Source organism: Aplysia californica, unplaced genomic scaffold (assembly GCF_000002075.1).
Source record: "Aplysia californica isolate F4 #8 unplaced genomic scaffold, AplCal3.0 scaffold00031, whole genome shotgun sequence".
Lineage (NCBI taxonomy): Eukaryota > Metazoa > Mollusca > Gastropoda > Aplysiida > Aplysiidae > Aplysia > Aplysia californica.
Window position 1 is genome coordinate 1,035,966 of NW_004797301.1, and position 20,706 is coordinate 1,056,671.

The following is a 20,706-nucleotide window of genomic DNA, read 5'->3' on the forward strand; positions in this document are numbered from 1 at the left end:
TTGGAACTGTAGCATTTCTTTATATAAATATTCACTGAGGACATTTTTTGGACCGCTTGAACCATATTGTATACGAACAATCTTTGGTAGGCCTATACTATAATTATAGATCTATATAATATCCGAAATTTGCGAGAAAGGATGAGATTTCAGAGTGCCCAGCTTTATTTTCCCGAACGTTCGGAGAAATAGTGCCTAGCTTTATTTTCCCGAACGTTCTGAGAAATAGTGCCCAGCTTTATTTTCCCGAACGTTCTGAGAAATAGTGCCGGCCTTCTCCAAAAGTCAAAGGTTTTTGTGCTCCCTAGAGTGAAGTGGGCGTGAGAGGTGAAAGGAAGTAGTTTTTCTCACCAGAATAACCTCTATGTCTCGTTATTCTCACCCCCTAGTTTTATCGGAAATGATCTAAGAGGGATCAAGGCTGAGGTTACCGGGGCTGATGCTCCACAGGATTGTGTCCAAATAGTCACAGTAACAGTCAGGGTTGTCAGTTAGGAGCCAAATCCCTGAAATTTGGCTCTTTTGGATCACGTCCCGGCCCGGAGAATTTCATTTCGCTCTCTGGCTCTTTTTTGGCTCCTAACTCCAAATGTTAAAGAAGAAAGGGAAAGAAGAGGCAAGAAAAAAAAATGAAAATGAAGAAAAGAGCTTGGATTGCTTTATTATTAGACTAGTTAACACGATTTAACGCCTTCGCCCATTTGGTCTGAATAATTTACAACCCTTATACAGTCGTGCAAGAGCATTAATCTCGTGCTCTTGTCTTGTTAGGTTTGTGAATGCTCTTTGTTCCTAGGCATGGCACCGGGCAGGTAGTTTATTAATTTGTGTGCAGGCTAAGAGGCCTGCCATCGTTAGGTGTGTAAACAACGAATGGTCCGGCTAGCGGCCGGTCCCACATCCCACACAGAAGCGTGGGTAGTGAGGCATATTTTTTTACTGGAGAGACGAACAATATTTTTACATTATTAGTATTCTATTTGTTGTTCCTTAAAGATTTAATTGATAGCAAAGATCTGGTTAAGAGGAGTAAGATGGAAAAAAATTCTGATAACTTTTTATTTTTACACTCATACACAGATACACTGATTTGAGGGCTAAACTGCCTATTTGCTGTGCCAGAATACACGTATGGCCACTAAAACCTTTGCAAGTCAATTGTTTTCAAGTAAATATCAATCCTAATTGCCAAAACAATAAATCATGGTGAAATGCAGGGGGACATATGCCCTCCTGAAACCCCCCAGATTCTTTTTAGGTCAGGTTTTCATGCCCTTTGCAACCCCCCCATGTTGTTAAAAACAAGTCAAATATTACTAAGCCATTGGTCCTACTGTAATATAGTTCTGTTTTCAAACAGCAATAACTCAATAACTATTGATTTATGGCATAAAGAAAGGCCATATTCGTGTTCAGCATTCAAAATACGACTAGAAAAGAAGTATATAAAAGGTGTACATGAAACGGGTGTAAAAAAAACCCTAAAAAATTCTTTGTTGGATTCAACCTTGGCCAAGAGGAAGCCTCATTTTCTGCCCCTTTGTCACTTTCTCTTCACTTACCTTGGCTTTGTTTGTTTTTGTTTTTTTGCAAGCCCAGCTTAAAAAAACCCCCACTGGCATTAATAATCAAATGGGAAATGGTTTCATGTATGGCTGCAACTTTTGTTATGATCACGAATTTTGACAAACGATCAGTTTGACCTCATGTTGTATAGGCGTAGTAAGATTCATGTGTAAAGGGGGTGTGTCTGTGGTATTGCATGGAGAGTCAGGAAGGATGTTCTACCTGTCTTGAAATTTTATTTCTTTTTATCTGATGGGCTTACTACTGCTTGGTTTAAGCATTGTTCTCTCCATGTGAGATCAAACCTTCCCTTCTGCGTAAAATTTTGGGGAAAGATAAATTGTAGATACTATTTTGAAAATATGTTTTAACCAGCTTTCCTTGCCTCTGTCCACACGCTCAAATTCTGTTTCTTAATCTTTTTTACCTAAAACTTTACCCATTTACGCAAGGAGTCAGCAAGTTAAGGGATTTTGGCATACACTGTATTTTGGGAGTAAGTTAAAGTTACTTTGAGCCGAGTATGAAGTTGATGGTACAGTAGAGTGATAGTCTAATGGGACAGCACTGATTGCCGTCTTGACTTGTGTTAGAGTGGTAGGGACTAGAAACGAAGTGGCCAGCCATGATGCCTCATTTAGATCTCTTGTTTTGTGTGATTGCCATGTGCAGGGGAAAAATAAGTGGAAATCAATTAGCGTACATGTACAGCTCCAGCAAAACTTATTAGTGTTTAAAGACCATGCAGGCGTAGTTTTTGTATTTTTACCCAATACCCGTCAGTTCTGGTTGCATTAGACCTGTTATATATGTATATGTAGACTAGAACTTGAGTGCTCATATAATATAAAAGCCTCACAGGCGCCTGCTCGCCTTTTGGTTATCAGCTGCTTTCTGGTGATGTCAGATATTTTGCCGGCTGACAGAAGTGGCTCAGTGGCTGTGGAGTTTCTCCGCTACTTTGCCTTTTTATTTTTTCAGTATTGGCAAAAGTCTTAAAATAATTGCATTTTCTTAATCAGCACAAATCAGGAGAAAATCGCCAAAAAGCAATAGAAGTAGGCTCGCAGTTCCGCGTGTGGGAAAGAGATTATCAAGCAGCCACTGAGTGGGTGCCATGTGCAGTGTGTTCCTTTAGTGATCAATTTGCTGGTAGTAAATCAGGGCAAATTTACATTAGTTTAATAAGGACCGTACAACTCGGACAGTCGGCAGATGGAGATGTGAGGCATAAATACTATGTTTATAGACATGTTCCTTTTTGTACTTGGGGAAAAACCAGGTGGTTGATGAGGCTGACGGTATAATATGGGGGGGGGGGGGGGGGGGGGAGATATGACTATTAAAATTTGATGGATAATTTAGACCTTTTAACAGGATTTATTTGGTCTGGTGATAAACTTCATAAGCATTATGAATCTTTGTTGAAAATAGTTTTGGGAAAATGTTACCATTATTTATGAAAAACTTTTCTCTTAAATAATAATTTATGGTCTTATATCTTTTTTCTTTCATTCAAGCTCCAAAGTGTTGGCATCAATGCTGCCAACATTGGATTCAGCACCCTGACCATGGAGTCAGACAAGTTCATTTGTGTTCGAGAAAAAGTGGGAGAAGCAGCACAGGTTGTCATCATTGACATGAATACACCTACGGATCCAATCCGCCGTCAGATTTCAGCAGACTCGGCCATTATGAATCCAAAGAGCAAAGTGATTGCCCTGAAAGGTAAATTAAAGGGAACAAGTTGTGGTTAAAACTGGTGCAGTAGAAATTAAGGAACAGGTCATATGTTTACAGTGATTTAGCATGTGTGTTTGATGCTAGTCTGCAATTTTGGTTTTGTTACATGGAAAGAAATTTCCTTGAATAGTCTTGGGTTGAGTCTATTGTTTTGAGGTTTATAAGTGATTTTATATAAATCAAACAGGCTTTGATATATATATTATTTACTTTCATATCTGTTATCTATACTTTGGCCTGAAACAAATGTATATAAAATAATAGAATTCTGCTCATGTAATGTCGAAAGTAATTTGTTTCAAACGTTTGAGTTAAGTAGTGCATTGGTGTTTGTGTAATGTACTCTATGAAGATTTCTTGAGATATAAGATATCATTGTCCAGGTAAGGACCTATGCCATATATTCTCCTTCTTGTACCCGTGCTGGAGCCCAGGGAGTGACTAGCTGTAACATCTTCATCTCACATTGCATTTGATTTTTGCGAACATGGCTGTTTTACCTACATAGAACATACAATCATTTTAAAACTACCAAGGTATTGAAGTGTGTGAAACTTCACAGGGGACCTCGTCAATTTTTTTTTTCTCTATCCGAGAAGATAATTTGCTTGATGGTCCTACCTACTCTATGATCAGGGGGCTTAGAAAATGAGAAAAGAAAAGTAGGACACTTTGGGGGGGGGGGGGGGGGGGGGGGTCGACTCTGGAAGTGGCCATGAATCATTTATTTGTGCAGACATTGTGTTTGATGTGCGACCCTTAAGTTGCAGTGTTTTACTGCTGACTCAGTGGTTACCCACAATAGGTTCATGGCCCCAAAGAAAATAACCAGGGCCATAGTGCTGACACCAGCTTAACCATGCTGGAATTCAGTCTCCAGCTGCTGGTACATTATTTTAAATCATATAATTTACACATAATTATATTAGGCTTGCCAACTCTGTTGAATTTCCTGAAACTTCCCTCTTTATTTTATCTTTAGAATATAGAATCATCCTTAGCCTGACAGGCAGCCACATTCCAATTACGAAAGTGTTCTTTAGTATTTGTTCTAATTTAGAGTGGTTTCAGTTCAGGGTTAGAATTAATTTTGAATTTTTCCAGGATGCCAGCCTGCGAGGCTCACTCTTTTCAATTTTAGTTCCACAAAGTGATCCTAAACATGGGAAACTTTGCTAGAGACCTATGGAATTTTTGGCTTGAAATCTGAGGATATGATGTAGAGAACATAAGGAAAAAAAACCCCTTACACTGGTGGGTTTGAACTGTGGGCCTCTGGGGTGACAGGCGAATACCAAACCTATTGAGCTCCTGAGCCCCCATGTCACTGGGCCGTATGAATCTGTCAAATTATATAGCCTGTAATTTGGTTTTACTCTTGATGTGGCCATGGATCATTTATTTGTGCAGACATTGTGTTTGATGTGCGACCCTGAAGTTGCAGTGTTTTACTGCTGACGTCAGTGGTTGCCCACAATGGGTTTATGGCCACAAAGAAAATAACCAGGGCCATAGTGCTGAAACCAGCTTAACTATGCTGAAATTCAGTCTCCAGCTACTGGTACATAAAATCATATTTGCACTTACTTATATTCAGTCTGTCCAACTGTCCCAAATTTTCCAGTACTATATTTTTGGGGGTCCATATAGAATATGTAGAATTCCTTGCCTGACAGGTAGCCACGTGCCACTTTTGAAGGAACTCTTTAATATTTATTCTGATTTGATTGGTTTCTTTGCAATTTATCTTGAATGTTGACTTGATGGCGGTCCAAAATACTATTTTTAATTTTAGGACCACCTAAGGATGTTTATTTTATGAAACTTCCCATGAAATATCAGAAATTTTTTGTCCTTATCCGAGAAGACCAAATGCTTAATCTTACCTACCTTGGGATCAGGGGGTGTGGAAGACATTTTAAAAAAATCTGTCACTGACGGGGATCAAACTGTTGACCTCTGGGGCGTCAGGTGAACACTACTTTTGAGTTACCGAGCCGCCTTGTCACTGAACTTAATATGGTTCTGTCAAGTTATGTTGTGAGCCTGTAATTTGGTTTTACTCTTGAAGTGGCCATGGATCATTTATTTGTGCAGACATTGTGTTTGATGTGCGACCCTGAAGTTGCAGTGTTTTACTGCTGACGTCAGTGGTTGCCCACAATGGGTTTATGGCCACAAAGAAAATAACCAGGGCCATAGTGCTGAAACCAGCTTAACTATGCTGAAATTCAGTCTCCAGCTACTGGTACATAAAATCATATTTGTACGTACCTATATCAGGCTTTCCAACTGTCTCATATTTTCCAGTACTATGTATATTATATTTCTTTTTGTCCCGTCCATATAGAATGTAGACTCGCTCATTCCTTGCCTGACAGGTAGCTACGTGCCATTTTTGAAGGAACTCTTTATTATTTATTTTGATTTGAGTATTTTCAGTTTAGGGTTGCAATTTATCTTGAATGTATATTTGTCACTAATGGGGATCGAACTGTGGGCCTCTAGGGTGACAGGTGAACACTCTGCCTTTTGAGTTACTGAGCCCCCTTGTCACTGAATTTCCGTATGATTCTGTCAAGTTATGTTGTAAGCCTGTAATTTGGTTTTACTCTTGAAGTGGCCATGGATCATTTATTTGTGCAGACATTGTGTTTGATGTGCGACCCTGAAGTTGCAGTGTTTTACTGCTGACGTCAGTGGTTGCCCACAATGGGTTTATGGCCACAAAGAAAATAACCAGGGCCATAGTGCTGAAACCAGCTTAACTATGCTGAAATTCAGTCTCCAGCTACTGGTACATTAAATTGTATTTGCATGTTCTTAATTATCAGGCTTGCCAACCTGTCCCAGTGGGTGATTTGTGGGCTCTGGTGGTTTGCTCCTTTTTTCCTATAAAACATTTGTAGTCCTTAATTATCCTGAACTTCACAGGTCTGTCCTGTATGTTGCGGTCGGGGTGAATTTGAGAAAAAATTTATCAATACAGTGCATCAAAATCAGTCCCATTGGTTCATTGTTATTGTAATCTGATGTTATAACGCTGGGTGTTCCTGATATGTTTTGATAAAGTTGTAAGCCTGTAATGTGGGTGGTTGGCGGGTGCTCTGGTGTGGTTTTCTCCTTCTTTCCTATCAAACATCTATCGTCCTTATCTCCCCTTCTTCTTTTTTGTTTGTTACTCTCTTGTAACACCTCTAATCTTCTGGCGCTCATATGACCTTATGCAGTTGCGAGTGCCGTAAAACCTCTACTAAAACTAAAACTAAGTCTGTAATAATGTATTTGTTGTTAAACCTTGCTTTTCACTTTGTTAAATTTTTATTTTTACTTTGCTTGCAGCTGGAAAGACTCTGCAAATTTTTAACATTGAAATGAAGAGCAAGATGAAAGCTCACACAATGACAGATGATGTGATTTTCTGGAAGTGGATCTCTGTAAACATGATTGGCCTTGTCACTGAAACAGCGGTGTATCACTGGGCAATGGAAGGTAAGACCAATTTAAAGTGCTTTTATCATAACTGGAATTGTAGAGTAACCTATTTAATCCTTTGAGAACAGGGCATCACCCCTTTGAACAAATGCAGTTGGAGTGAGGAAATAAGTCTACAAGAGGATTGTAAGTTATACAGCTCAGTAGGATGATTTTCCTGTCAAGCTGCAGTTTTGTTGCAGCCAGTACAATGCGTCATGAATATTCAAGAGCTATTTCCACATGTTCACAGGGGATTCCCAGCCACAGAGAGTGTTTGAGCGTCACACCAGCTTGAATGGATGTCAGATCATTAACTACAGGACAGATGCTGCACAGCAGTGGCTATTGCTTGTTGGCATCTCTGCCCAGGTTGGTGTTTTTCCTGTCTGAGTGCTGCTGAGACACTTTGCTATAAGAAAATTCCCAAGTGTTGTCATGTGAGACTCCCCTCGTCTGAAGAAGCTGCTGTAGGGCTGTTTTTGTACCTTCTTGAATAGGGGAATGCTCTGATGTTGGAAGAACATCTTTCTTTTTAATTAAAAGTTTTATCCATTTTGCCTCCTCATCTGATGCTGATACTCTAGTATTTTTTTTACGCCTCTTTAGTGCCTGAAGCTTCCACATTGGTTTGTCCCTGGTAATGAGCTTGCTCTGTTTGGATTGCTGTATAGCAGGGTGATTTTGAAGGATTAGATATTTTTTTGTTTCACAGTTTATGTCCCATTTTATGTTTGTGATGCTTTCATTTTTATTTCATTTTCACGAAGTGCGAATAATAATGATGCACGGTTTTTGGTTAGAAGTCCCAGTTTTCAGTGAGTCTGACTGTTACTGTATTTTCTCCTTATCTTGCATTATATCAGAAACTACTGGTTCGGTGCTTGACATTTAATCACTTTCCCTCATTGTTTCAAAGTATGATTATTCTTCCTTCTCCATGTTGTTAGATTATGGTTGTTTTCTGTTTTTGCGGACAAGCTTTAAAGAGTTGCTCTCCGTTGTAGTTTACCTTTTCCTACTAGTTTTTGAGATATTTCAAAGACACCAATAATTATTCCTGCAGTCTGAAACATCACCAGCTGGAAGTGTAAGTATAAGGTTTCTCCTCCATAATATGCTACTACTCATCTGGTATTGCCAGGACAGTTGCTGATAGTCATAATAGAGACATGCCTTGAAATATACCAGATCTCCAAATCCTTCCTTCCACTGAGTATTTCAGGGATGGGTGTCTGCCTTTTTTTATTCAAAAGAAAAAAAATCATGAGGATGTTCCTTTCATTTTCAACAACTACTACAATCTTAATTTCAACTTGGCAGCAGTGTCTGCTAGTTGATGCTGAAGGCCAGGATTTTTTTGATGAGTTGTACCCATCCCTGTCATTTTTTGAATTTTTTTTGCACTTCGATTTCTTTTGTTGAAATTAAACAGGAGGATGGTTGTTCTTGACTGTTTGGTTGAGCAGTTACCACCCCAAGAACAATAGTCCTTTATTCTCAAGAAATCCATAACAATATCATCATTCATTCACTTGGTTTTTCTCAACCATTGCAAAGATTTTGAAGGTAGAGCTTTATATTTCTATTGGTTTTTTTTAGTGATGTCTAAAGATAAGACTTAGGTTTTAAAAATCATTCTGTAGGTCATGTTTTCAACCATTTCCCACAAGTTTGTTCCTCCCAGAGTTAAGAATACTACACCTCATTTTCCCCTTTCAGTAAGCACTGATTTTTTTGTTTTTTTGTTTCTGTTCCTTCCCACCAAATGTCAAAAGTGCGTGTACATTCAATCTTTACCCAACACCTACGTCCCGTTCACATTTATATGCATTTTATCTCAGGGTGCTCTTATTGATTTCATCATATTATGGTTGAGAATTATTAAGGACTAAACATTTTTCTTGACTTTTTTTTTCAATTTGTTTTGCTCTCTACTCACAAAGTGTACTAAGGTGTTTTGAAATTATCTGAATAGAATCTAATTTAAATCTGGTGGCACTGACCTAAGCGCCACTTTTTTAAAGAATCCACACACATACTCTTCAGACCTCAAAATTTAAAGGAAGGTAGCATTCAGTATTTCTAAGAATATGATGGTGCTAGATTTTCATCATTTTCAACTTCAGAATTAATAAGAATTTATAAAATTTTAGGTTTTGATTTTTATGTATAGATATAAAATACACAAGAATTGAACCATTGGTTTCCTTCTGCCCCTAAAAAAATCTGAACGTACACTGTTACAGTGCAGGTTCAAGGTAAAGTTGCATGGATAAAAACAAATTTGAATTCCCAAAGTGTACCTGACAGCTCTTGAGTGCTTTTTGGTATTTGTTAAGAAATAAAAGAGGGTGCCTTGTTTGCCTTGTTTTTTAAGGCAGTGTCACTTGTAATGCTTTCAACTATTGTAGTTTTGTAGATCAGCACTTACAGGTTTATTATTATATTTCTGGTAATGGCATTTATGGCAAATGAAATCATTGGAAAATGTGAAACTGTTAGGAAGCTTCTCTTTCTGGATCATTGCGAGTAGACAGTCTTCCTGGAGAGCAAGATCTTTGGTGAAGACTTATAATCTCTGCACGTAGATTTTTTCCGAATGTATGTGCTGTGCACCAGGATATCGCTGTGTAGACATAGTTTGAATATAGTGTCCGTGGACGGCTGCTATTCAGCACTTTCTTTGTTTTGTATCTTTTAAGCAGCAGTAAGTATGTATACTCATTTAACCATCATGAGTGGTTCAATTCATTGACATGATTGAATGAAACTTGTTTACAACAGGCCACTGCTTTTCCATTGTGTGAAGGTTATCATACTTTTTTTGTTTTTTATTTTCCATTAATCAGATTTCTTAACCTGGTGTGTAAAGGGTTTAAGGTTACTTTTTGTTGCTTTTTTGATAGTTGAAGGAATTATATAGAACCTTCCTTGTAGTAGCTGCTTGTTCCTCGTGTTGTTTTTTTTGGTTGTAATTAGACCTCTGGTGCTTTATGTCAAAAGAATGGAAATAGACCACAATCTCCTTCTCTTTGACTCTGTCTTTGCAGCATGTTATGGCAAGGATTTTTAAAAAAAAAATCTTTTAATGGACACAAAATAAGAGCAGAAATGGTTTTTTGAAATAGGAAGTTCCTTTTCAGACAAATAATTAATTGACGCTGTTATTATTTTTCAGCAAAGCCGTGTTGTTGGAGCAATGCAGTTGTATTCTGTGGAAAGGAAAGTGAGCCAGCCAATTGAAGGACATGCTGCAGCTTTCGCTTCATTCAAAGTGGATGGGAACCCCAATCCATCGACTCTGTTCGTTTTCGCAGTTCGTGGAGCTAATGGTGGAAAGGTGAGAGTTTTTTTAATGGTCTAGTCTCATGGGATGTTTCTATTAAAATATTTATTAATATACTATATATATATATATATATATATATACAAACTTTGCAAGTCAGATACTTTGTTTGTTACCTATATTTTTTGTTGTTGTTTTAAAGGCAAAGATATGCAAGTTAAGCATTTGACAAAGTGTCTTGATATTTTTTTTTAACAAGGTCACTGTAAAATTCCCTTTTTGTTGATAGGTGCTCTAGTGTGGTTTGCTTCTTCTTTCCTATCAAATGTCTATCGTCCTTATCTCTCCTCCTTCTTTTTTGTGTTTGTTATTCTTCTGTAACACCTCCAATCTTTAGCACTTACATGACCTTATTGTGTTGTAAGTGTCGTAAAACACTTACTGAAACTAAAACTTATCTTTCCTCCTTTTTTGTTTGTTGCTCTCTTGTAACACCTTTAATCTTTGGCACTTATAATACTTCATTGTTTTGCAAGTGCTGTAAGACTCCTACTAAAACTTAGACTAACTTTTTGTAGTGTTTTTTCCTTCAAAAGTATAAGAAGGATTTTTTTCTACTTACATTCTGTCCAAGTAGAGTGAACAGATAGCTTTTTTGTGGGTGGTTGGCTTGTGTTTTGGTGTGGTTTACTCCTTCATTCCTATCCAACCCTTATCTCTCTTCCTTCTATTTGTACGTTACTCTTGAGTAAAACCTTTAATCTTCGATACTTTTATGATCTAATTATGTTGCAAGTGCAGTAACACTAATACTGAGACCAAACGAAATTATTTTCTTTCTTTTTATTATCTTGTTTTATATTTGTTTCAGCTCCATATCATTGAAGTTGGAACTCCTCCCAGTGGTAATCAACCTTTCACTAAAAAGGCTGTGGATGTTTTCTTCCCTGTAGAAGCTCAAAATGACTTCCCTGTCGCAATGCAGGTGATTTAATTTTTAGACTTGGTACTGTTAACATGATCAGCTTATGCGAGTTTAGAGAAAGGTAGACCCTTGTCAGGTCTTGTAGACCAAGCTGCTATTTTTATGGTAACATTGTTACTTTGCTGTATTACAAAGTAACACATCGCCTTTCGATTTCAAGGGAGCCTTGTATATAACGATCATGTGAATGTTTTTTAACGGATCTCACATTTATTTGAGATTATACCTTCTCTTTCATTGTGGAGAGAATTTTATATTTTTTTGTTTAGCTTGTAAGATTTTTTTCTTACATAACTTTCTACTTTCAGGGATTCTTTTTTAATGGGTCCTTTAGTGAACCCATTCTATCTCATTTTGTTTAAATTTTAAAAAGAAATTGTTAGTGGAGGAAAATCGGTAGTCAACGTGCTCTCCCTGTGTGAAATCCTATTCATGTTTTGTATTCTATTTCTTTCAGACAAGTAACAAGCATGGCATGGTTTTCCTTGTCACCAAGTATGGGTACATTCACATGTATGACATAGAAACAGGAACATGCATTTACATGAACAGAATCAGCGCTGACACCATTTTTGTAACTGCAGCACATGAAGCTAGTGATGGCATCATTGGAGTCAACAGGAAAGGACAGGTATATGCTTGATTAGCTGTTGTTTTCTATTGAGAGTGATGAAGGTGTTGCTGCCTGTTGTCATTTGTGGGAAGGACTATTTTTTTGCATTTAATTTCCTACAGGGATTTTCTCAATCACGAATTTGGTAGTCAATTCCTTTTTTTAAATCCCTGTTCCAGCCCTTCATACAATAACAATTTTTTAGAGAGTGCAGATTATTCAAATTTCAATTTCATGTTGCTTGTTCATAAGCAAATATGCTTTGATATATGAAGTAAAAAGATGAAATCGATTCGGTAGCTATACTACTTTTTCCATTAGAGCATCCTGTTTGATAGGTAGAAAATTGTCACTGTCAAAGAATATATGTAATTGAAGCTTGAGTATGGGTCTATTACTCCTTACTTGACAATTTGTTGTTCATACTTGTCCGAGATAGATCCAAGAGAAAACAAGTTCCAAGACAGACCTTAGCTTACATGAGCTTTGTGTTTCGCAGAGGAACTGACATTTATGTCATCAGAATATTATATTGTTTATCTTCACCATTGATGTAATGGTGTATGTGATAGACAGTTGAAATTGTCTCAGTATCTGTTTGAAATAATTTTGATTTATTTTTATTTTTTATCCCCAAGGTTCTTTCCGTCAGTGTGGAAGAAGACAACATTGTGCAGTATGTCAACTCGCAGCTGCAAAACCCAGACCTAGCTTTGAAAGTTTCCTCTCGATGCAATCTGCCTGGTGCAGAGGATCTGTTTGTTGCAAAGTTCAACAACCTTTTCCAGGCTGGAAACTATCAAGAGGCTGCTAAAGTAGCAGCTGTGGCTCCCAAGGTATTTCTGAATAAATGAGATCGTAATAGAAAGAGTAAGGGAAGACATTTACAATTGTGTTTGCATTTTTTTATAATGTGAAAACAGAAATAAATCAATCTTAATGTAAGTTTTTTTCTGTACTTTCAGTTACAAAGGAAAGAGTGCTAATTTTGTCAATGAACATGTAAAAGAATGTTGCATTTAGGATACAATGAAGATGAATGCATGGGTTTTTGTTTTTGTTTTTGTTTTCTTTTTTTGTGTTTGTTTCTGGTCTGAGCATAGCATCCGTAAGTTACTTGTATTGGAAACTTCTCACTGTTCTTTCTTCAGGGCATTCTGCGCACCCCTCAGACCATCCAGCGGTTTCAGCAGGTACCATCAGTTCAGGGAACTACATCTCCTCTGCTCCAGTACTTTGGAATCCTCCTGGACAAGGGTCAGTTGAACAAGTATGAGTCTTTGGAACTGTGTCGACCTGTGTTGCAGCAGGGTCGCAAGCAGCTTGTGGAAAAGTGGCTGAAGGAAGAAAAGGTGTGTATGGTACTCTATTGTGCAAGTACAGTCAAATCAGCTCTCATGACCACCAGTCCTAGACAATCACCTGTTTAAACAGCCATTTTCCCCATGTCATGGGATGCATGTCTTTTAAGTATATCGGTATGGGTCTGTAATTCCCTAATTGACAATTTTGTTCTTCATATTTGTCTGAAATAGACCCGAAAGCAAATAAGTTTCAAAAACAGACCTTAGCTTTCATGAGCTTTGTGTTTCGCAGTGAAACTGACATTTCAATCATCAGTGTATTTCCTCCAATAGCCCTTTTTTGAAAATACACCAACCACACACATTCACACCAACTCGCATACAGACACATCTTGAGAGAAAGGGCATAACAGTCTATAAATCTAAACATTAAAATTATAGGCCCTATGTGTTGACAAAAGAACCTGACATGGTAAAAATATCTAATGAAATTCAAAAGATAAGTTATAGATTGAAGTTTGACTTCAAATATCTATCAAATGTTTGTACACCTATCCTTGTTTTCTGGTTGGTCAAGGATGGTCCACTGATTAGTTGTAGTTCTATCCTTTTCTTCTTCGTCTTCTTTGGAATCAGTTTTGAACCATTGCTGCTGGCGATGGATGGCATCTTAACATCAACAAGTTACATTTTTTAGATGATAATATATTTTCTATTGTGAGTTTTTTAAAATTGCATTATAGTAATGCTGCTGAAATGTTTCCAAAAAGATAATTTTTTTCTGAAAAGTACTTTACTTTGTGCTGCTTAGAAACATGATTGATTTGTATCAGAATAAGTCCCAGTGGTTTTATGCACCCAGCATAATTTAGCAAAATTTGATCATTTTTTACATAATTTCTGATTATTTTCCTTTATCACTCTTTGTTAAAATTAACAGAATCGCATTATTTCACATTTCTGGGCTCAGTTTGCATAGTTTCAGAATTTTTCTTGCATAAAACAATGGGGACAGCAGAATGAGAACATACCAGGTCTAGTTTCTTGGGTCAAGAAACGTATGCAATCATTATGAATATGGATCTATAACTCTGTAGTTGACAAGTTTGTTGTTCATGCTTGTGTTGTGTGAGATGGATCCAAAAGAAAGTATGTTCCAAAAACAGACCATAGCTTACATGAGCTTTGTGTTTCGCAATGGAACTGACATTTCCATCGTCAGTGTATTTCCTCCAATGGCCCTTTTCTGGAAATACAACAAACAATTACACACACGCACTCCAACACTCGTGCACCTGCGTCCTGAGAGAATCTATAAATCTAAACACTAGAATTATATGTGTTTACAAAAGAAACCGACACGGTAAAAATATCTAATGAAGTGCAAAAGACATGTTAAAGATTGAAGTTTGACTTCAAATATCTATCAAATGTTTGTACACCTATCCTTGTTTTCTGGTTGGTTAAGGATGGTCCACTGATCAGTTGTAGTTCTATCCTTTTCTTCTTCGTCCTCTATGGAATCAGTTTTGAACATACCAGGTTTAGTTTATTGTGTCAAGAAATGTATGCCGTCATTATGAATATGGATCTATAACTCCTTAGTTGACAAGTTTGTTGTTCATGCTTGTCTGAGATGGATCCGAAAGAAATTACGTTCCAAGACAGACCATAGCTTACATGAGCTTTGTGTTTCGCAGAGGAACTGACATTTTCATCATCAGTGTATTACTTTTTTTTAGCATTCCTTTAACCATCATTTCTTTTTCTATTCTCAGTGAATTGTGTTGTGTTGTGATTTTCATGTTAGTTGGGACAGTGATACTTTCAGAATACTCCTCTGAAAGATTTTTCAATAACCTTTTTTTTTAACCTTTTTCAGCTGGAATGCAGTGAAGAATTGGGAGACATTGTGAAGACAGCAGACCCCACTTTGGCATTGTCCGTATACTTGCGGGCTAATGTTCCTCAGAAGGTAAACCACATTTTTAGATTATAAGAATGCTCAATGAGTGGTATGAGTTTGTTTCTCTTGTGTGTTAAGGTTTTCCGAGTTAAAATGACGTTCCGTACCTAAGGCAAGATGTAACACATATTGCTTACATGTAAGTGTCGAAGTTTTCTGTTTACAATTTGATGCTTTAAAAGGGCACAATATGGTTTGTTATATATTTTTAATAATGTATCTGTTCAGTATCAAAGAAAGTGATTTTTAAATTTAAATTTCTTTGCAGTTGTACAGTTTTCTTAACTTTTTATGTTTTGTAACTATGTATGAAGGGAAATTGCTAAAGAAGGATCATTGCCATAAAAATGTAGGCTTTTATCACCACCTTGGTGATATAGGGGTTTTTTTTGTTTCAACTTTTGCCATGTCTAATTTTGCTAGACAGGATGGTGAGCAGTATGTCATTTGGCAGTCCTTTTAAAAATGAAAGATTTATGTGATTCATGCATTTTTGTTACCATGGATTACGAATTTTAATCAGTTTCCCTGTAAAATTATATTCAGAGTTGTTGTAAAAAAGTTAAAATTCATGTATGGTGCATTTTATGACGTTCATTGTACAGAATAATGGTATCTCTGCTTGTGATGTTTGATAAAGTGAACAGGAACTGTTGCAATGGGGGTTAAATGGGGAAAGTGTGGGCTCCTACTATTTATTTAAATTGTAAATACTTTAAAAAATCTGGCTCCAGGTGATTCAATGTTTTGCTGAGACTGGACAGTTCCAAAAGATCATTCTGTACTCCAAGAAAGTCGGATTTGCACCAGACTACATTTTCTTGCTTCGCAACTTGATGCGCATCAATCCAGATCAAGGACTGCAGTTTGCCCAGATGATGGTTCAAGATGATGAGCCTCTGGCTGATCTCAACCAAGTAAGTGATTGGAGAACTTGGTGGTGTACTGTTAAGTAAGCTGTATTTCATTTTCTTTGAATGGATTTTTTGTTTATGAAAGAGCGCTTGCATTGTCTGATTATTATTTTTTTTTAAGGAGCATGTTGGGGTCAGGGGTCCAGCATCAGGGTTGGTGACCACTCAGAGTGACTTCATTCCAGATTTTGTGAGAAATAAATTATGCTCATATCTGATCAGTGGTCTTTTCAACTTACTTTCGCGTATGTTTACCCACCTTCTTTGAAGCCTAATTATTCATTCATCAACTGCCATGCCTCTTAATACTGTGTATTATTTACAGTACCTGTTAAGATACCTGTTCGTTTACTCCATATATCTGTTTTGAAGCCTTCGGAACTTCCTTTCACACAAACTTACTACTTTACTAGACTAGCCTAACCTGTGCTCCTTTCATAATACCAAAGACTGTCCATGTTTTTTCAATTATTCGGTAATGGAAAAATGTAAGTTCCATTAGTAGAAGGGACGAAGGATCCCTTCTTACTTCATGATTAACTTGGCGTGATATGAGAATGGGCGTAGTACAGAAAAAAACCTGCCTATTACCCTTTTTCATGCCTTTTTATTTTCTGGTTTTACTGGATTTTACTAGCTTTTATGTTTGTTTGAAAAGGTTTTAGTAGAGGTTTTATGGCGCTCGCAACTGCGTAAAGTCATATGAGCGCCAGAAGATTAGAGCTGTTACAAGAGAGAGTAACAAACATAAAAAAGAAGGGGAGATAAGGACGATAGATGTAGCTGCAAAAATATGAAGATGTTTGATGTCCATAATGTTAGGCCTAGTGAAATGTTATGTGGGAAAAAATGTGCATATATTTGGTTTTGCTTCTCTTTTCAGATTGTTGATGTGTTCATGGAGTTCAACCTGATCCAGCAGTGTACCTCCTTCCTTTTGGACGCACTGAAGAACAACAGACCCTCTGAGGGCCCTCTTCAGACACGGTTGCTGGAAATGAACCTCATGTCAGCCCCACAGGTGAGAAGATTATTTTTTGCTGGAATATTTAATACTTACCATTTTTAATGAGTTGGACAAAGTGAAAGTTTTTATCATCGTCTAGCTTTGAAAAAGCTCACAGGATTGCGTGCTTGAAATAAAATGGAAGTTACTATTTCAATGTGGCAGAGGACTAACAGCTTAGCAGCATACCACACTCATACACATGTGGCTTAAGCAGTCTATTGTTGTGGGTTTTTTGATGGTCACATGCTGTACTATTTAGCTTATCCTTGTTGCATGGTTTTTGTTCATGTTTGTCTGCATAAAAGGGCTCCTTCTGTTCACATGGTTATTGAAAACCCATAAACATGCTCTTCATTCACATTCCACGACAAATTTTTTAAAGATAAATTTGTCAAACTAAAGACATGACGTAGTTGATGCTGAGTGATTATCTTTTAACATCCGTAACGGCTGATGTTGAAGCTATTGCTTGTCGCAACGCCTTTCTGTTTACTGATAGTAGTCCACTTGAAACAGAACCCTCACTTATCGGTTGGCTATTGATAGCAAAGCTATGATAAAGGTCAACAGGACCTCAAGTGGGTGTTGTCATAGAATGGAAACTAGACCTAAGGTTAAAGCTAGGAGATTGTGGGTCAGTGCAGACATACACATTTGATTAGAAAGAGGTGATGACCCTGTCTGGGATGAGATAGCTGGAGTTTGCAACAATGTGACTTATTTTCTTGTCCAACATGCCACACCCCCTTTCTACTGTACTGGAATGTGTCGGCCTCTAATTTTTACATTTTTGACCTTCCCTCATTTCCTCCTGCTTTGTCTCCTTTCCCCCCTCTCCTTTCACATGTACCCTCACAAAACACTAGTGCACGGACATGATGCTATTAAGCACACCGGGCGAACAAAAAAGTCCTGTATGTGAAAAATTTCAAGCATGTTACTGTGCAAGTAAGATTTTGGGGCTTAAAGATTATTTGAAAAATTAACCTATAAGCTAGTTAATGCCAGAAAGAGTGTGGAAAGGTGGGTGTAAATGTTTTTCAGACAGTAATTATTTTTGCACTCTCACTAAATGTAGAGAAACATTGTTGTAAAAGAACTGTCTCATTTTGAGACACTAGTGCACTGATGTGATGCGAGCGCCGTAAAACCTTATACTATACATACATACTGATGTGATGTGATGCGAAAAGCAATGTTTTATCGTGTTTTGTATCACTGCTATTTTACTGCCCATCTGTTTTTTTTTGCCTGTCTTGCTATTTCCTGGTACTAAACTAAGTGGCCATTATTATATCAGTGTGAACAAACCAGCAGTATTGAGACTGCCTCCAGCTATTTGTCCAGTTTCTCTGATTGTTTTGTCCTAGAATACTGAGTCAGCTGAATAGAGTTCTTTAGTTTGGTTGAGGAGGCATACACTTGTCTAGTTGGTTTGGGGTTGTATAGACTGGTGGGAGTAGACACATTTGTGAATGAACTTTTCTGATTGTTTTGACAGGTTGCTGATGCTATCCTTGGAAATCAAATGTTCACTCACTACGATCGTGCACACGTTGCCCAGCTGTGTGAAAAGGCTGGACTCTTGCAAAGGGTATGTCAATTTGTCAGTAGCTAACTTAATTTGGTTTCGTTGTCAAATTGGAGCTTTGTGATTGATTTTGGATGCAGTTTTGCACACAATTTAAAATATTTCATTTTTGAATTCTTAGCACTTTGCAACCTCATGTCGCCGATTGGCGATGTTTACCTCTCAGTTTCTTTGGATTTTCTCCAAAATATGATGGCAAAGTGTTAAAAGAGAGAAAAAAAAGGATAAAGTGCTTGGCTTTTTCTGATTTTACAGGAGAAATAGTGTTTGTACTTGTTTCACAATTATGTATTTACAAAGAAGTGCGAAGTGTTATTGTGTGAAAAGAAGAAAGATAGAAACACTTTTGCAGTGGTAACAGATGTTTGTAAGCTAAACTTGTTTTGGTTTAATTTCAGGCTCTGGAGCACTACACAGATTTGTATGATGTGAAGAGAGCTGTGGTTCATACACACTTGCTCAATCCAGAGGTAAGTCATAGTTCTCTTTAGAACTGCTGAAGCGTTGATCTTGTTCTTGGTGCACTGATACTTGTACTAACACTGCTATGAATTTGTTTCTGTCCTTCCTGAAGAGGGGAAAAATGGTTTATCTGGTGGTTCTAGGCGCTAAACAAAACAAACGTTCAACTTATCTTTCAACTACACATGCACGCATAATCTGAAAAAAAACGTGCACTCAAAAAAATTTACAAAATCACCGCATGCGCTATAGCAATAGCAACAAATTGACTGCTGTAAAAAAAATTTCTTCTTGCGTGGTTGTGAAGTCTGTGTGTAGGAATCTTAGTTTGGTGTAAATAGCAGAACAAATTAAGATTCACACAAGAAATAAGTAAATTTAAAACAACAAACAACAGGGCTATGGTCATTGTTGTACTTTTACTACATGGTTAATTGTAATGCTGCCGGTTAAATGGAAATAGTACTATAATGTGATAATTGTATTTTGGAAAGGGAGGATAACAATTCTGTTTTTGTTTTATGAGACAGATACACATGATCGCTATTTGATAGATTTATTATATTTGTCATTATTGAATTTAAAACTTTTGTTCTTATTACTTCTTTGAAGAATATACTTTTAGATTAGTAATTTTAAGGTATTGGTAAAATATATATATTAAGCTGTAATCTAACCCCTTTAAAATTAACCAACAGTGGCTCGTGACATACTTTGGCACCTTATCAGTGGAGGACTCTTTGGAGTGTCTGAAAGCCATGCTGACTGCCAACATTCGCCAGAACCTTCAGGTGTGCGTGCAGATTGCCTCCAAGTACCATGAGCAGCTTACCACCGAGAGCCTTATTGAGCTGTTTGAGTCATTCAAGAGCTATGAAGGTGAGAAAACGGTGTGCTCGACCTTTTTTTAAAATAGATAATAGTTGCATATAACACCAGTTCTTGTTTCTGAATGCGCATTGGTGTTGATGGCTCTGGGCACAAACCATGACAAGTGAATAAACCCGAACATTTTCTCGAAAGTGGCGGTGGAAAGTAGATATCTTGATCGCATTACTATTCTATTTGGCACTTTAAGTATATTGTTTAATACCTGGGATTTAAATGGATGTGGTGTAGATCAGGGTTGCCCAGCTATTCAAAGCAGAAAAGTATCAGATGGAAATTTGAAGTTGCATGATTTGTGCCTGATATCATCGATATGAGACCCACTGCTTTAATGATGACATTGCTTGCTCCCTCTTCTGATTAAACTATGTAGAGTGAAGCGCTTGTCTGAAACGGATTCTGCCAGTGCGGACCTTACAAGATGAAAGAGTCCTTAGTGAGAGGTATAAAGGACGTTCAGAGGGTTTGAATAGCGGTTGGTTGTCTTAGTCTTGTTAGAGGGATATTTGGGGTTTCTTTTAGCAACAACAAAAAATTCTTTTTTCTGATCAAGTTTAATACGTTTTTTGGTGGGTTAAAAAAGGTTAAATAAACTGTTACTTGCTAGAAGTGGCAATTCAACAAGTGCATCATAAGCTTCTTTAATCCATATATGTATGTGTGATCGCTAACTTACCCCATGCTCTAAATTGAGTGAGAAGGTGTTTGTTTTATGCATTGCAAATTTTCACATAAAGTTGACTGATTTTGTTTATGCCTTTTGTTGTTCTACTGTGATGCAGTTTTGGAAATGTAGTTGAGCACAAGAACATTAATAATTGACAATGGTGTCCTCTTGGAAGTTGGAATGCCTTTTTTCGTTTTAAGCTTCCTCCTAAACGAAGTTTGAATAATTATTTTGC

At 37.2% G+C, this 20,706-nt stretch overlaps 1 protein-coding gene across 2 annotated transcripts in view; it reads left to right on the plus strand.

Annotated features, from left to right (window-relative positions):
• Window positions 1-20,706, plus strand: part of LOC101853600 (clathrin heavy chain 1) — a 44,966-nt gene that overhangs the window by 1,989 nt on the left and 22,271 nt on the right. The window contains exons 2-16 of one of the 2 annotated variants that reach the window (XM_005091509.3): window positions 3,087-3,294; window positions 6,652-6,801; window positions 7,037-7,155; window positions 7,850-7,873; window positions 9,965-10,126; window positions 10,944-11,057; window positions 11,515-11,688; window positions 12,309-12,506; window positions 12,822-13,022; window positions 14,857-14,949; window positions 15,675-15,857; window positions 16,738-16,875; window positions 18,365-18,457; window positions 18,853-18,924; window positions 19,615-19,795. In XM_005091509.3, the coding sequence (XP_005091566.1) occupies window positions 3,087-3,294; window positions 6,652-6,801; window positions 7,037-7,155; window positions 7,850-7,873; window positions 9,965-10,126; window positions 10,944-11,057; window positions 11,515-11,688; window positions 12,309-12,506; window positions 12,822-13,022; window positions 14,857-14,949; window positions 15,675-15,857; window positions 16,738-16,875; window positions 18,365-18,457; window positions 18,853-18,924; window positions 19,615-19,795 (2,110 nt within the window). The remainder of the gene's footprint in view (window positions 1-3,086; window positions 3,295-6,651; window positions 6,802-7,036; window positions 7,156-7,849; window positions 7,874-9,964; window positions 10,127-10,943; window positions 11,058-11,514; window positions 11,689-12,308; window positions 12,507-12,821; window positions 13,023-14,856; window positions 14,950-15,674; window positions 15,858-16,737; window positions 16,876-18,364; window positions 18,458-18,852; window positions 18,925-19,614; window positions 19,796-20,706) is intronic. The other variant, XM_005091510.3, reaches the window with a different exon arrangement.